Source organism: Bactrocera dorsalis, chromosome 5 (genome assembly GCF_023373825.1).
Source record: "Bactrocera dorsalis isolate Fly_Bdor chromosome 5, ASM2337382v1, whole genome shotgun sequence".
Taxonomy (NCBI): domain Eukaryota; kingdom Metazoa; phylum Arthropoda; class Insecta; order Diptera; family Tephritidae; genus Bactrocera; species Bactrocera dorsalis.
In genome coordinates, this window is record NC_064307.1 from 63,052,259 (window position 1) to 63,070,521 (window position 18,263).

The following is an 18,263-nucleotide window of genomic DNA, read 5'->3' on the forward strand; positions in this document are numbered from 1 at the left end:
CTTCGATTTAGCGGACTTTGCAAAGTGGTGAATCGAACAAACAATTGGTAAAATAACAATAAGCTGCTGTAACCAAACATCTATATTTATGCTAATATAATTGCAATTAATAAAGTGGTATAAACCAAAAATTTACATTATACCAGTTTATACCAGATAAAAAATGTGCACCGGAAAATATTAAATCTAGTATAAATACAATGCAGTGGTTTAAACAAATATCTATATTATACCAGTTTATACCAGTTTCGGAAAGTTATACCAGTTTTTTTCAAACAGATTGAAATTTTCTACAGAAGATATTTAAACTAGTTTAAATGCAATGAAGTGGTATAACCAAAAATTATTATTATACCAGTTTATAAAAATTTAATTCCCAAAGTCGTATCTGTTTATTCAATAAAATTGTTATAGAAGACTAGTTAGCATCGTTTTCTGCAACTTTACTAGGTGATATAATCAGAATGTAAATTATACCAGTTTATACTAGGTTGTAATAGTTTAACTCCAGAAGTTTTATCAGTTTATTAAATAAACTTAAAATTTTCCTCAGAAAATATTTAAACTAGTATAAATTCAATGAAGTAGTATAACTAAAAATCCTTATTATACCAGTTTTATTCCAGTAGTTATACCAGTTTATTCAATCAAATTAAAATTTAGTCTTGAAGCGTAGTTAGTTTGAATTTCAGCAACTTTATTTCATATAGTCTCCCTCAAGACAGTAAAGTCGACAATGCACCATGCCGAATATCACCTAATAAATAGTTGCTTTTAAGTTTCAATATTTATTAGCTAGCCCTCGTAAATGTTTGTTAACTTATAAAAATGTCTATCTATCAAACATCTCTGAAAGTATTTACATTATTACAGCAATATTTATGAACCACTGTCATTTACTATTAGCCGCCACCCTATTCTTCATGCCACACAACCGTTTAATAATATAAAACTGACCACTTTGACCGCTCGCGTATTTAGTCGAGCACAAATAAACGCGGCAAAATTATTAATGAAACACAAGTCAAGGCGTAAAGACGAAAAACGGTTAAAATTATAGGAAATCGATTAAAATGTTGAGTGCGGATGAAGAAAGTGAGGTAATAAAAGTAGATGAATAAAGCAGAAGCAAGAAGTATGTGAAGTAAAATATATTACTTTTTTTTAATATTTATTAAATATAGAGGGATAATAAAGTGAAGAGGTATGGATGTGGTAAAAAATTATATTTAATAGAAAATCTGAAAATTGGTGGAAAAATGAGTACAAAATGTATTAAAAAGTTGAAGAAAAGATAAATCAAATAAATGCTGGTATAATTAAGCTTCAACATTTCACATACAAAACTACACGTATGTATATAGTATTGTGAAGTATAACGGTTCATCAGAACCATTGCTTGACCGACCGTGTTCTGAAAAAAAATAATTACTGAAAACGATATGGATTGATACTGAATATTTTCTTTGATATTAGAACTACGCAGTTCGAGGCTAAAATCACAAAAAATTCTTTCTGTAACTTTTGGAAATCAAATGAGAATACAAAGCAGGTGAGAAGTGGTAATCGATTCACACAGTTAACAAAAAAATTGTATTGAATCAGTGCAAAACATGCTCCAAACTTATTTATATACAGCGGCTGGAAGGTGAATCCTTAGAAAAAAAGGCGTGAAAAAACCAGTTAATAATTAAAAATAAATAGGAAAATGTATAATTTTATCGTTACCACGATAGACAGGTTTACGTAATGCAAACGGACCCGGATTCCTAACCGGCCAAGGACTGTCAACTCGGCAGCATTCTTCAAAACTATTTCAGGAATTTTTTTCTGCCGTACAAGTACGCACAAGGTGTATTCTTTCAGGACTATTTTTTAATTTTTCATATGATGGAAAAGACAATTAAATTATTGACAATCAAAAAGCAACCCATATAAAAGACCTTTCATTAACTTCAAAACCTCGAATTTACATTTTCCAAGAAATAACTAATCGTATAAGTAAAAGAAGTCGTTGTATGTTAGATAATTGATATAAATTGTGAGTACTGAAACACTCAGATTCAAAAACAAAAAATTTTCACTATCGCTACAAAATTTTGTGAGAGCTTAGCTCTTATACGATCTATGTAGGTAACAACAGAGAATTCATATTCTTTTCTATTTTTAATGCAAATTTTTAAGCTAATAATTTTGTCATTTAATTGATAAAATTTGCTTATTAATAATCGATAAATAATCTTAAAATAATCGATAAATGAAGTTTTTTTATCGATACGTTTTTATTAATATAATCGATAACTTTTTCAGTCTTACTACAGTTCTTGTGAATTCTCAATATAATTTTATTTTAAGCTAAAAACTCTATCTCTTAGCTAAAAATATTATATGTTGATAAACGATAAAGTAATATTAATAATAATCGATAACATTTTAATATTATAATATAATCGATAAATCTTTAAAAATATAGTCTATAAGCTATTTAACACTACCGACTAATTATTAAGTATGATTTTTTAATTACATGTTTATAATCGATTAATTTATATTATACATAATCGATACATTTTTCAGCCCTACTGCAATGCTTGTGGATTTTTAATGATTTTTTTAATGCCATAAATTAATAATAATCGATACAATTTTATTAGTACAAACGATAAATTTTAAAATTATAATCTATAAATTATTTCATACTATTAATTAATTGATTAAGAATAATTATGTTTTAGATATTTATAATCGATATTTGGTATTATTTATAATCGATATTTCATATTATAAAAAATCGAAAAATTGTTAAGTATTCTTGAAATTAATTATACGAGTATATGTATTTAAACTGCATTTCTAAAATTCTTTAAGACCTTTCAACATATTGTGTACAAAAATAATCGTTGAAAGCTTTCAGCATTCACAAAATCGTCATACAATTGACTAAAGTGCCATTAATTTAACCCATTTGTCAATTTGCGGGCAGTTTCAATTAAATGTCATTTACTAAACAAAAAAATCGCTGTACAAATGAAAAATTACACAAAAATGCCCCAGCGACCCATTTCAAGCTGAAAATCGCTTTTAATCAGCTGCATGTAAAGCTTTATCGTGCGGGCGCTCTGTGCGGCTCACTGCATTGCGCAGTCGGTCTGCTTCTGCTTCCCGCTGGGCTATCACTTAATTAGTGCCAATGCCTTTGTGCATGTAATTAAATATGACTTTATGGCTTACATTTTTTAAGATTTACGCTGCGCTGCGTCGCGTTTTCTCCGAAGCGATAAGTGCGCTGCGAAAGAAGAGGAGAAATAATATATATGTACATGTGTATGTTATAAAATTCGTGCGTTGTACAATGTCACTGTTGCAACATGTGGCATGTATGTTTTATATAGTGAATATATTTATATATAGTATATATACATACCTCGTATTACAAGTCCAATTGGTCACAAAGTTTCCACTTGATTAGGCAGCGGAAATGCGTCGCGAGATTATGCTAAATGCGTCTTGGCAGTATAAAGAACATTTCAAGTATATAATTGTAAAATATGTAAGAAAATAATATTTAGTAAAAAATCATATAAATATGTGTATTATACATTATGTATGTGTATAGGTATATATTTATTTCTTTTCGTTTTGCAAGGGTTAATATCAATCGATAATTTCACTTGTGTTAAATACAAACAATTTTCACAGACCACCATATATTTATATACATATATCGTCATATAAACAAAGGCAACTGCTGACATATGTACACACAATGTACCCATAATATCCATTAGTCAATTGCTTCGGACTCGTTCACTCATATTTTGCTCCCGAGACGGACTACAATGAAGGCATTACCTATTTTTAGCGCAAATGTAATGAAAATATTTGCCTGCCACTTTTTATTTTTCTTCGATTTTACTTTATTTATAAATTTCACACTATTTCCTCTGAAATATCCTTGTTCGAAAATTTGTTGTTTTCAAAAATGTTGAAATCGAAATGTTTAAACACATTTTTTACAAAATTGCTACAATAATATTATTTTTAAACTGCTATTTTTTTTAATGCGGGCGAAAAAGCTTTGAGCTTTCACCATTTAAAAAATATTTATATTATTTATTATTAGTTCTTTCCTTAAATACATTTTGGGAAAATAAAATTTTGTAAGATAGTGTCTTCTCCTTTTCAAGCTATTCAATATTGAGCTTTCATATAAAAATGAAAAGAGCTTTCAACAAAATCGGAAAACAATCTTGAGAACTTTTTTAAGAGATTTTCAAGTTACTAACATATCATGTTTTACAAGAATTTAAAAGCTTTCATTAAAATCGTAAATAACCAGCGAAAAATCTTTCACTAAAACCCAAATGAGGCACTAAGAATTATTATGGCAACTATCTATAGCATTACAATGCAATATAATTTCTAGTAAACAAAATATGCATCAAGTCATTGACTTTAACTTTTATATTCTTAAAAATATTCAAATACATATTTAAAAGTCGTGTAAAGCTACAAGCTTTCGAAAGAAAAAAATCTCTTTTATAGCGGAGAAGCCTGCTCTGTTATTAGTAAAACACATTAAGGAAAGCTTCTGACGTTAAAAGTCTTTAAAACACTGATATGCAAACGGAAATCCCAAAAAAAGCTTTCACGCAAAACAATTTCTTATAAAATAAAGCTTTTACTATTATCATTAAATCACAACACAAAAACGCTTTTGAAGTTGTAAGTCCTTAAAGACACTCACATACAAAGCTTTCACTTTTCTTAACAAATTTTCCACGGTTGAGAAGATGAAAGATCTTAAAGATGATTAAACTTTGAACTAAAACTGATAAAGAGCTTTCACGAAATAATATAATAATAAAATAATTTTATATTAAAGTGAAGAAAGCTTTTACTGTTCTCACTAAATCAAAACATTGAAAGCTTTTGATTTTGGAAGCTTTTGAAGACACTCACATGCAAAGATTTCACTTTTCTTATTAAATTTTTCACATTAGGAAAAGCTTAAGAAGATGAAAGATCTTAAAGTTAATTAAACTGTCGCCTTAAACTCACAAAATGCTTTCACGCAAAATATACTTATATTAAAACAAAAGCTTTTACTGTTCGCTTTAAGGAAAGTTTCTGAAGTCGAGCACACTTTAAAGCTACTTATAAAAGCTCCTGCAGAACACGTTTTTAATATTTAAATAAAAAAGCTTTTATTTTTCTCATTAAATTACTTAAACTTAGGGAAGCTTTTGAAGTTGGAAGTCCGTACAGATACTCAAATGCATACCTAAAGTTCATAAAAAGCTTTTAAGCTACAAATTTTCATATTAAAGTGACAAAGTGAAATATAAATGCAATAAATATGCAATGAAAATGTACAAAGTAGAAAGCTCCACGAGATTTTCGAACTTTCGCCTAAAACTTTTAAAAAGTTTTCAGGCAAAAATTTTTTCTACATAAGGAAAAACTTATAATGCTGACGACGCTCAAAGCTTCTCAAACGCACACTGCTATTTCATAAAAAGCTTTAATACTTGTGTAGCTGAAAGTTTTCTTTACATTGAACCTTTATTTCAAAAAAGCTTTCACCCACAACTTTTTTGTATTAAAAAGAAAAAGCTTTCATATTTCTCATTACATGGCAGCGGGTAAAGCTGGTGTAGCTTAAAGTTTAATATACTGTACAAAGCTTTTACAAATGAACATTTTCTTTGCGGCATGCATTTATTCTTTCGACTTTATAATTCAAAAGTATCAAATTGTCACAACCTACATACTTCGAAAGTTCGTATCGAATTACCAAAATCCCCTCTTTTTAGATAAAACTATGTTTGTTAGCGCTAATATCAGCTGTTGGATCATATTTTTTTGCATTGTACATATTAAAAGTACAAATGTTAACATAAGATAGCATAACTTAACATAACATACCAAAGCATAGTATAACATGTCATAACATAGGGTAATTACATAAAATAACATGGCCTTAAATAACGCAACATAACATAACATGACATATACATATATCACAACATAAAATGACACAGCGTAACTTAGCATAACTTAACATAACATAGTATGATTTGCATACATAGCATAACGTAACTTAACATAGCAACTTAGCATATCATAATTTAACATAATTGACTAATATAGAAACATAGGATAATATAACATAGAGTAATACGATACGACACGACATAACACAACGCAATATATAATAACATAGCGTAACATAACATAACATAGCATAACATAACATAGCATAACATAACATAGCATAGCATAGGATAACATAACATAGCATAACATAACATCCTATCCTATAACATAACACAGGATAACATAACATAACATAGGTTAACATAACATAACATAGCATAACATAATGTTAATACTTTTTCACTGAATATTTTCTTTGACATGCTCAAACCCGATACTTTTGTCTGCTGGGCAACTCCACATTAGCCTGCACTTGTTTCACTATTGCACACATACTATTTGTAAACATATTTATACGGTACTCTATGTTATCGTAGAGAAATACGCATATACTTACTTAAGCATAACAGAGAGTGCTATGCGGTCACCAAGAAAGCGCATTAAGTGACTTTGGTTGACAGTTTTGTCACTCCGTCTAGCTGCCTATGTGTGTGTTATATGTCGCTGTCCAAAAATTGTAGCTGCGCGCAACAATAATTCAACAACAACAACATTACGCTTGGGAGTAATTGAAGCTTTTTTTCATTACACAAGTGCATTGTTTTGTTGTTCGCCGGATTTAATTACACATTTTCCCTACCGACTGCTATATTTGTGCAGCTATTAATATTTGCATGTGTGTGTGTTGAAGAGACGGTGGATCCACATACATATGTATGTGCTGGTGTTTATGCTGTTAGGCTGCCTCAACTTGTCCGTCTAGCGATATGTAAATATTTAGACGAAAAATGTGAAAACAAAAGTCAACAGAAATATTTGTGCAATACAAAAACAAAAAGAAGTATGTAGGAGAATAGTTTATAGTAGCCACATATTTGGCAGCAGCTACCATTTAGGCCACATTTCATTCTAAATAGACACACACACACTGACGCGCATTAGCAAGCGCATATGTTTCGCCAACGCTTGTGGCGCTCGTGGCCCGCTTTGGGCGCCCAGACAGCCAGGCAGACGGTCGGTGGTGAGGCCAGTTTGTGAGAGATAGTTGGTAGTTCTCGAAAACCGTATTGAGTTGGTTTTTCAGCTGTCAGTACGCGGTGCTTTCTAATGTGCGGACGGACAGACAATATGTATATATACGTATCTACATATCCATATGTATATTCTATATATACATGTGTATGTATGTATGTATGTATATAGTAAAGCTGCGTGTCCGTCACATGTAAAAGAACGGTGCAAACGATTGACGTCGGACCGCATCAGTCGAATGTGTGTCTCCCGCGTTGTTGGAAATGTGCGCGCCGGAATAAAGTGTTTTCGAAAATTCGCAGAAAATAGTTTAAATACGAGTCCACATACATACATACATGTATACGAATATATAATTAAACTGTGTGTTTTAAAATATATTTATAAATATTGTGCAATTTATTTAAATGTACTATATATATATATACATATATATATGTGCGTGTTAAATATTTGGCAAACTTTTTGCGAAAAATAAGTTCAATGAATATATAGTAAAGCAGTTTTAAATAAAAATAAATAATACAATATTTTTTTTTTCGGAAAAATATAAACATTTTTTGTAACCAAAGCCATGAAGATAATAATGAATTCACTCAAATTTGTTGACAAATATCTGTCTGTTTGTAAAACCCAATATTAGCAAGGTGCTAAGAATCAGCTAAACCAAGTTGTGACTTATCAATAGAACAAACTAATAATTTTTGTACAGAAAAAGTCTCTTAGTTCGCTACTGCGATAAGTGAAAACATATTTTATTCAGAATGTCATTCAGAAATCCTCTCTAATTTCAACTGCATCGCTGATAACTCGACAAACTTCAGAGGTGGCCATTCAAAACTCTCTCTCACTTCGAACTCCTTTCTGTTAACTTAAACCACTGCGCTTAGGAAGTTACTTACAGCGGCATCTGCTGCGCGCACATACTACCGAGAGATATGTGGCTGGGCCGGACTCGCTGGTGCATAGGCGCAGTGAGCTTTTTCACAGATGAATCGAATCTCAAGGAGTAGGTTGTAGGCGGAGTTTTCTGTCGTTAGCTCTCAATCAACTCTTGTACAGATTGCCAGGACGCTGTAGTGTCTTTCAAGCAGAACAGCGGAAGTGACAGTCATGAAGGTAGCAGCAGATGTAATTCTTCGAATTATGGCTTCTTTAAGCGTGCTATCTGGGCCTTTTGTTCACATGCGACCGTCTTTTTGATTCATACCTTGAAGTTCTGGGCACCACAACGGACAAGCGTCTCAAGCAGTTCAAGTGGATGATGCGTGGCTTCATGAGAACCTTATCCAACTTAACCCAACCTCATTTCACCTAAACTAACCCAACCCAAGATTTTAGCGTTTTTTTTTGTAAAGAATTCGACCTCGTCTTTTTGCTGAAAACACTTTCGATTTAATTCGTCTTAAAATAATCAGTTCTTTACACTCTTTTATGTTCCATGAGTGCTATATTCTTGCTGCCTACCTTAGTTATCGGTGCCAGGCCACAGTGAAAGCGCAGGTAACTGTAAAGCTGATGAGATAGCAAGAAAAAGGTAACCCAACCCCGCTATCAGTAGATTGATAACTCTCATCGTGTACTAGATAACTGGGCTTCGCGGGAACTTATGCAGCGCTGCGCCACTTTCGGTTCATGTTCTGTGACGAGATCCTTTCGACCCAAGATCGATTGTAAAAAATACGGTAAGCTCTCTGCCCTCAATAAGGCTGACTTCTCCCTACTTGTGGGGTTTCTAACAGACCATTGCCTTATCGGGATCCATGCTGAAGGGTGAGATTCTTACCAGACGCCAGCTGAGATGCTGTATGGAAGAAGACGAGGTTGAAATTTCGCGGAAACTTGGCCTACGCTGGGCTACTATCGATTCCTGTGCTGTCGAAAGATCCTTTTTGCTCAAGATCTATCGTAAGATATCTAGTAAGCTCCCTGTTCCCAAAAATTTATCCCTTCGCTAGTTGTGGGGGTTCTAACATCCTATTGTCCTATCGGCGTCTGTGCTATAAGGTAGGGAATCTTACCGGACGCCAGCTATAAAAGCTGTATGAAAGGTGGAGACGAAGTGGAAACATCTCAACATTTTCTGTTTGAGTGTCGCGCATTTGTGAAATCAAAGTTTAAACACTTCAGAGCTCACACCTTCAGGTATCCCATCGAACTGAAGGGAATAGAAATGACACGCAAATTTATATTGACTACAGGCGCCTTGCTGGCATGCTGTCAGATATAGCGCTGCAGCTAGTAGTCCAAGTGCGACCTCTGGACTAGCCATCTAACCTAACCAAACCTACCGAAAGGTGGGTATCTCCAGAATAGTTTGATATTGGTGCTTGATTGTTAGCTCTGTGGTTGTTGTTGTAGCGACTGTAAATATTTTCTAAATAATTTTGATCATCTTGACAGTTCTTGGCCGAATAAAAATCCGGTTACGTTAACCGATCTGTGGGGGGAACAGCTCTGTCGTTGATTATGATTCATTGCAAATATTTGCCAATTAATATTTGTCCTTGAATCTGAGTTTATTCTAAAGAAATGATGATTTCATTGGAGTTACTCATCCGTTCTTATACAAAAGCCACTACAAAGAACCTTCATGTTTTTGGCAATCGGTGCTTTTTTCTTTATAATTTCTTTACTCATAGAAGTTTCTAATCACGGCTTATAGCAGCTGACTTAGATTAGTTAAATCGCGTACATAGGTTGGCGAATCGAATAAACAATTGGTATAACTACTATAAACAGGTATAATCAATTACAAAAAGGGGAGCACGAAGTTATGCGATGTTGATGAACCTTAGAGATAATTATAGTATAGAACTATATTGTTTATTTCTGATGAGATTTTTTTTTTAAAAAGAGCAAAGTTTAAACTAAACAAGTGGAGTGTTGATAAATCGATAATGACTTTTAAATATGTATTATGCCAAGAGTTTCATAAACTCTTGTTTCATTTTCTATATGTACAGTACACTGTCTTATCACACATTTTGCCGGCGTGTGAGCGCCGACTTTACAATTACAAACAGACAAATTAGATAAGACATGTTGCTTGTCGGCTTGTTGACTTGTCGGCTTCATGTGTGCAGCGCGAATCGAATGTAAACAAGCGGGGCGCGCAAAGTACACATAAAATCTCAAGTCTGCTGGCCGGCCGGCAACGAGTGTCCAACTGTTGAAGCCGGTATGAAGTTAGTCCGTTTATATGTAAATATAACAACACAGAATGCACATGTACTTAACAAAGCGGGCTGAAGATAATGAATGACTGACGACGCCACACATGGCAAGGGGTTAACTTTGAAATATGTACAAAATGTCAAAAAGTACAACAACAAGAAACTGAATACGATAAATACCATTTATGAACAGTATGTGAATTCAACTTGCTCAAGAATTTTGCATATTTTAAATGGCATGCAGCAGCGTAGTAAAAATTAGCTGCTAGCTGTTTATAGACAAATATGGGTTTTGTGGCAACGCCAACACTTGCACGTTGAACACTGAACTCTAGGCGTTAAATGCAACTGCTATTAGCGCTAATGCGGGCGTGTAAGATCTTCAGCAAAGACAACAACAACACCGCCATTCCATAGTCAAGTGTCACTACCTTCTTACTCTTCTGTCTATACCCACTCCTTGCTTATGACTACAGTTGAGAAGCAACTGTTTTACACTGACTTCAGTTAGCGAGGAGCGAAGCTCAGTTGTTGTTGAGTGTGTCAGCGCATAAGACGTGTGTATATGAATAAATATGAATTGAAAATTATTAAAAAATATATATATTACGAAATATTATTAAAAAAAATATTAGAAAAAAAAATATTAAAAAAGAACTATTAAAAAAATATATTAAAAAAAAATAAAAAAATTACATTAAAAAAAAATTATTAAAAAATATTTATTTCCAGAAATGTGTAGAAACAAAAGAAATTTGCGTCGTAACGCAAGTATGAATGATTATTTTTTGGTGATTCATAAATTGTAAATGAAAATTTGATAAGAAAAAATCTACAAATATATACTTGTATGTTAATTGCACAATAAACACAACAAAAAAATATAAAAAATTGTCTTCGAAACACCAAAACTGCAGCGCAAAAAAATATTGAACAAATGCATTTGAAAACACCAATGGCGGATGTGTTGCTCATTGATGATCTTCTCGGCGATTTGCGTGTACTAAAAAGCAGTTGTGTTAGTATTAGCGCTAATTGAAAATACAAAACAAAAAAAAATTAAAAAAAAATTATTAAAATTAATAAAATTAGTTACGTATAATATTTTTGTGTGTGACATTTACCCTGTGCGGCGCGCCAAACCGACATTAATTGCATGGCAATAAGCACACAAAGCTCACATACTATATGTACATATCGTCACCTTAAATGCAAAATAACATAACATAAACTTTAATTTTTACAGGCGAAGAAAAATGTTTTAATAGAAACCACTCACATTGAAACATAATTTGAGTTTCGGTTATAAAATAGTTATATATTGGTTATAAAATGGTTATATATTGGTTATAAAATGGTTATATATTGGTTATAAAATAGTTATATATTGGTTATAAAATGGTTATATATTGGTTATAAAATGGTTATATATTGGTTATAAAATGGTTATGTATTGGTTATTGCAACTGATAGCGATTTTTTTGATGTTACGTTGTTTTGCATTTTAGGTGACGATATACTATACTATATTTTGAAATTGTTAATAAAAAAATTAAAATATTATTATTTGTTTATTTACTTTGTCCTTGTACTGCTCGCCGCTTATCAGCCGGTTACCCATACATATATATTATATCATATTATATCTGTTAGCGATTTTCATTATTTTTTCTTAATGATACGTTGTTTTGCATTATTGGTGCCGATATATGTACATATGTACAATATTTACAAACTATTAAAAAAAAAATAAAAATATTTTATTTATTTGTTTATTTACTTTGTTTTTATACCGCTCGCCGCTTATCAGCCGGCTGCTAATGTCTTTTTCACTATCAACCTTTACTTGTTGTTACACGTACTCAAAATACGCTCTTCCGCTCTTTCTCTTTACAGTTGGAACTGCTGCAACGTCAAGTCACCGACTTGGCTGACACACAGAATATCGCTGAGGATCGCACGACGCGCACAAAGACCGAATATGCTGTGCTGCAAACACGCTATCATATGCTCGAGGAGCAATATCGGGAGGTGAGTGGAGATATATAATATTTTCTCGAGCAAATCTGAGGAAGAAACTCTTTTTATTATAAATGATAGCTGTAGTAACGTTTGAACATGAAGAAAGGTTGTCAAAAACGAAAATTATACCCTTGAATGAACCTGTTACTTGCTGCTACTTTCTGGAACAAAATGTTTTCTCTTAGATCGACACTTATCGCACATCTTCATTAAAAGCTTGAAACACATACCATGACAAGTTTTCTCGAATTGCTTATTGATCCTAGGAACATTAAGATTTAGTTATAATCTTTCATGAAAGTTAGTGAAATAGAGTAGTTACAGCCATAGTCTACGGACGTCTTGGTTTTGAAAATAGTTCAGGGTTAAAAAGTAAGTGAATATCTAATAGTCAGTATCCTAAATATCTGTATAAAATCTTGTCATGACATTTTAAATGCCATCGTCATTGAATCCAAACTACACTTTTACAACATTTGAAAGCCAAATCGATCTCTTGGTTCATCGTGGTAAAAATTATACCGAGACAAAACCTAAAAATTTCAACAAGTAATTACGATTCTCCGAACTTTCTTCTAACCTAAAATGTCTTACAAAAACATATCAGTTCCTCTGAGATAGTCTAAATCTTGTAAGTCTCTGTATTCCTTGGTTCCTTTGTTGACAATATCCATCTATATATAGACCTAGAGTCAGATTAGGTGAAGAAGTTGATCCTAAAAGGGATCTCCGATCAGCTTACAACACCGGTACGTTGAGGTACCTAAAAACTCTCATATCATAGATCATAAGACCTTTACAAATCGTCGAAACTCTTAGAGCTTATCAAAAATTTCTTGAGACGGCTTATGATAGTATTGGCTATGTCTTCTGGTTCGCGACTGATTCAGTCTCTCAAAGGTTGAAATAAGAGGAGATAGTGCCCGGATATTTCCACCTCATGGTCCTCAATAAAACTTTCATAGGACAGAATCCCTGCGGCAAGATGAACTTTGCTAAAAGTCTTAAGTAGATCTCCTGCTTTCTACTCAAGGACGAAAAGATCTCGTAGTCACACAGGATCTTGTCGTCGACCAGCGCCTACTAAGCGCATGCGAGGTCCATTGGTCCAATGCAAGACACCAAAGAAGATCCATATCGGTTCCGTTGTGAGCGGGACAAGGGTGCTTCCTCTGAGTAGTTCATCGATTTTGCAGGTGTAAGATTCAGCTGCGACCAGGCACGCAAACGAATCTGACGATGAAGTAGCATTTCTAGTGAGGACAGACACTTCTTGACTAGCTTTTAGTCACATTTAACGAGCTCAGTACTGGTGCTACCGCCCTTCTGTCAAATGCTTACCTCCCTGAAAGAAGCTGCACTATAGCAGGACGTTAATAGCAGCCACTTCTGCTTAAAAAACACTTCAATGGTCCAGTAGCCTAAAGCTAAGTTTGATGGAGAGCTCTTTACAGAAAACTCCTCGTCCAACCTTTTATCCTAGTTTCGACTCATGCATTAAAAAGCTTGCTGTGACTCTTATCCAGCAACTCCATATATCCATCGTCGGCATGTGAGTAGAAAAAAAAGCCTCTACAAATGAGAAGAGATTTTCGGCCTTGATTTCTCATGCCTTAGGGAGCTGAAATTTGCAATTTTCTTATCTTATTGGAGGACCCAAAATCTGTATCAGGGTCAATGGAATATTAGCGAAGATTCTCTCTTCGAATTTGAATGTTTCGATAGTTTCCTTTTGGCGATAATTGCTAGTTGAGTACGAGTATTGACACCAAGTTTAGTTTACTTCCTTCTGAGTTCAGCTCTCTTCCTTGAAAATTCTTTTGTGGACGGGTTACCTGAAAGTCCAACTGAGCTATTAAATATAGGTTTATTTCTTCATCTCTTCAATAAAACCTTCTACAACTCTCTTTCTTTTTCTAACCGCTCAGTCCGAGTTGCGCGCCGAAGAGCGTCTGGCCGAAGAACAAAAACGTTACCGTGAATTACTGGCACGCGTCGAGCGTGAAGCGGCGCTACAAAATGAAAATTGCCAAATCAAGATCAAAACTATAGAATTGGAAGCGAACACATTACGCGAAGAGGCACAACGCCTGCGTGTGCTCTGCGACAAACAAGCCAATGACTTGCATCGCACCGAAGAGAAATATGAATTGGCGCGCGATCAAATTGCGGCACTGCAGCAAGATCTCGATGAGACGGTGCAGCGCGAACGTAAATACGAAGACGATAAGAAGGCGTCCGAGGAGCTAATGTTGGAGTTGAGCAAAGAATTGGAACGGCTGCGCGCCGAAACGGGGCCAGCGCTGCCAACCACCTCGCCGGAGACAATAAGACTGGAAGAGCTGCATCAGGAACTGGAGGAGATGCGGCAAAAGAACAAAGGTATGCCGGCATATAATTTACTATAGAGTTGTGTTTGTAAATAATATAAATATTTTTAGCTTTGGAGGAGCAAAATGAAGAGCTGCAGGCGCAAGTGCTCACGCGCGGCGTGGAAGAGGGTCGCAATCTGCTGAACGGCACACTGAATAGCTTAGCGCAAGAGCTGGAGGAAATGTCACAAGCACAGGTGGGTGGCGCAAGTGATTTTTTTATTAGCACTTAGCAAATATTTATCTTATGCACTGCTTTGGGATACGCTACGAGCTTTTATAGCTGACAAGCTTTCGCTCTAACACCGTCGCTCATGCTTACGCGCACACAACATACAACAAACACACACATGAAACATATACGCGGGCATATAATGAAAGCTTAACGCACACATAAACACTTGCACAAACACTGCTGCATTGCTTTGGTATCAGTTTTGCAGAGCTTTTAGTAACAAGCTTGCAACTTTTTTGAAAAAAAAAAGAATTATAGCAGCGATCATAAAAGAAATAGTTATAATTTTATTATTATTATTATTATTATTAGTTATTAATTTTATGATTTTTTGTGCTGAGCTTAAAAGCTTCGTCTTATTATTTTTTTTTATAATTTTCAGTTTAGGTTGTTTTTTTTTTTAAGTTTTGTCTTGTCGCTCGTTTTTATATACCTTTTGCTTTGTTTCGTGCCCTCACTCGTACACATATTCGTATACATCCCGTTATAACGCTCACTTTATCTATGCATATGTATATGTTGTTTATTATTTTGTATTCTCCATTCTTTTATTTATTTTTTATTACAGGATTCTGTGGATTCAGCCACATTAGCATCTCTAAGTCAGGTAATAAACAACAAAAAGCAAAAGTGTTTAACCAAAAAGATGCAAAAACAAGTAATTTGTGTTGGAATGTTTTAATATTGGTGTGGTATTGGTGTGTGGGGAAAGCTTTTGAGGAAATTAACAAACTTAACAATAATAAACATAATATTCTTCGAATAACTGACAATTAACGAGAGAGAGTGTAGATGATATACTGCGCAATAAAGATGAGGAAGTATTTGGGATGCTGTGAAAGCTCGTTGAAAGCTTTATAAGAAAAAGGCATCATAATATTCTTCGAATAATTGACTGTTAACGAGAGAGAATGTAGATGATATACTTTGCAATAAAGATGAGCAAGTATTTGAGATGCTGTGGAAACTCGTTGAAAGCTTCATAAGAAAAAAGCTTCGTAATATTCTTCGAATAACTGACAATTAACGAGAGAGAGTGTAGATGATATACTTCGCAATAAAGATGAGGAAGTATTTGAGATGCTGTGAAAGCTCGTTGAAAGCTTCATAAGGAAAAAGCTTCATAATATTTTTCGAATAACTGACAGTTAACGAGAGAGAGTGTAGATGATATACTTCGCAATAAAGATGAGCAAGTATTTGAGATGCTGTGAAAGCTCGTTGAAAGCTTCATAAGAGAAAAGCTTCATAATATTCTTCGAATGATTGACTGTTATTGAGAGAGAGTATAGATGATATACTTCGCAATAAAGATGAGGAAGTATTTGAGATGCTGTGAAAGCTCGTTGAAAGCTTCATAAGAAAAAAGCTTCATATTATTATTCGAATAACTGACAATTAACGAGAGAGAGTATAGGTGGTATAATATGTAATGATGAAGTGGAAGTATATACCATGCTGTGAAAGCTCTTTGAAAGCTTCATAAGAAAAAAGCTTCATATTATTATTCGAATAATGTATTGTATACTTTGTAATAAAAAGTTGCTGTGAAAGCTCGTTGAAAGCTTCGTAAGAGTTAACGTTACTATAAAAATCGCAAAATTAATAAAAGAGAGCGAGTAAGAAAGAATAATCGCTAACTTAAAGTGTAAAAATGTAAGAAGATAATATCTAAAACTTTTGGTAATAGCGGAAATATGGCACATAATAATTTAAGAAAGCTTAGAAGAACGAAAGCTTTTGAAAAGCTTAAGAGAGCTTTAGACGAACAATAGCTTTCGAGAAAAGCTTATAAAGATTTCGTTGAAGTATAAAACCATCAAGCCTACATCATCTAGCAGAAAATATAAACAAGTAGTCAATAACAATTGAACCGTTGGATCTTCTTTTAAAGCAAATCATCTGTAATCCACCACAAAGCGTTAAAGGCGACATATTTCGAAATCACATGTCTCACCTAGATTACTAGAAGACTGAACCTCAAAGTTGCAGTACTTACAAAATAGAGAAACCAAAAAATTAACTACCTGATTCGTAACATTTTCTCGAGAGCTATCTTAACAAGCTAAACTGTGGAAGTCTAGATTTGGAAAAATCAAAGTTGGCCGCCAAAAGCTGCTTTCCTTATGAGAAGTTGTCATTTTGGTGCGAATTCCGAAGCGCTGTTATAAAACAACAATTATTCGACAGAACTTTTTTTGTAGAGAGCCACTGAAAGCCTGATATTGCATTAAGGAATCACGTGTTCAAGATGACTGTAATAACGTAGAATAAAATAAAGTTAAAAACCGACACAAAGGTCTTGAAAATGGTATAACCAGTATATGCTACTCCGAAGTCCACACCGTTAATGAAATCAGTCGTAACCTATTAGAAATATCGACTCTTGAATAGATCGAAATCGACATACTTTGGTGTACCATTTTTCTACTAAAGAATAAATATGCAAAATACTATATATGGATATAAAAGAGATCACAAAGATATATATATAAATCAAAAATTAATTTCGAAAACTAATAATAATCCTAAATATATAAAATTAAAAAGAAAACCAATAAAATAGCAATAATCATAAATACTTATATAAAACTTAATTATAAATCAAAAAAAACACCGAAAACCCAGTACTTCGCAGCAGTTATTAACCAAGAATAAAAGCTTTAAATTAATAAATGAATAGAGTTCCATCGTAACACGAAATAAATTTATAAAAAAGAAATATTATTTAATTATTATTACTAATAGTTTTACTTATTCTACATTACTTATTTATAAACATTAATTTGTCATTAATTCATTATGGGTATTCACAATACAAATATTATTATCAACACATATACTATATACTACATACATACATCGTACATTTTTTTGGTCACATGTGGTCATAAGTACATGGAACTTGTGGTTTTGGAATAAAGTGAACTAATTTTCTATTTAAAAATATTTACTGTAGAGCTGTATTCAAATAAGTATGAATATTCTATAGCATAACGAGCGTAAGCTATCCAAAAAGCTACCATATACAAGTTCAGTGTGATATCCCTCGAAAATGTGGAGAAAAGTCTTTGAATTCGAGAAAATTTAAAATTTTAGATTTTCTGGACAAAATAAGCGACCAATACATGAAACTTTCTTCTACATAGATTGAGAGGGTTATCCATTTCGAGGTTCCCCACTTTTAAAAGAGAAAACACAGAAATTTCAAAATTTTAAATTTAATGGGTGGTGTTTATTATCACTCGAAAGAACATTCTTTGGCAT

The 18,263-nt window shown here is 33.3% G+C and overlaps 1 protein-coding gene across 28 annotated transcripts in view; it reads left to right on the forward strand.

Annotated features, from left to right (window-relative positions):
- LOC105224032 (rab11 family-interacting protein 3) overlaps window positions 1-18,263 on the forward strand; it is a 163,410-nt gene that overhangs the window by 142,675 nt on the left and 2,472 nt on the right. For 18 of the 28 annotated variants that reach the window (XM_049457193.1, XM_049457192.1, XM_049457196.1 and 15 more), the window contains 4 exons: window positions 12,264-12,398; window positions 14,318-14,771; window positions 14,831-14,958; window positions 15,565-15,603. In XM_049457193.1, coding sequence (XP_049313150.1) covers window positions 12,264-12,398; window positions 14,318-14,771; window positions 14,831-14,958; window positions 15,565-15,603 — 756 coding nt within the window. Of the gene's footprint in view, window positions 1-941; window positions 1,101-11,247; window positions 11,386-12,263; window positions 12,399-14,317; window positions 14,772-14,830; window positions 14,959-15,564; window positions 15,604-18,263 lie in introns of those variants that run through there. The other 10 variants (XM_049457204.1, XM_049457197.1, XM_049457201.1 and 7 more) reach the window with 4 other exon arrangements.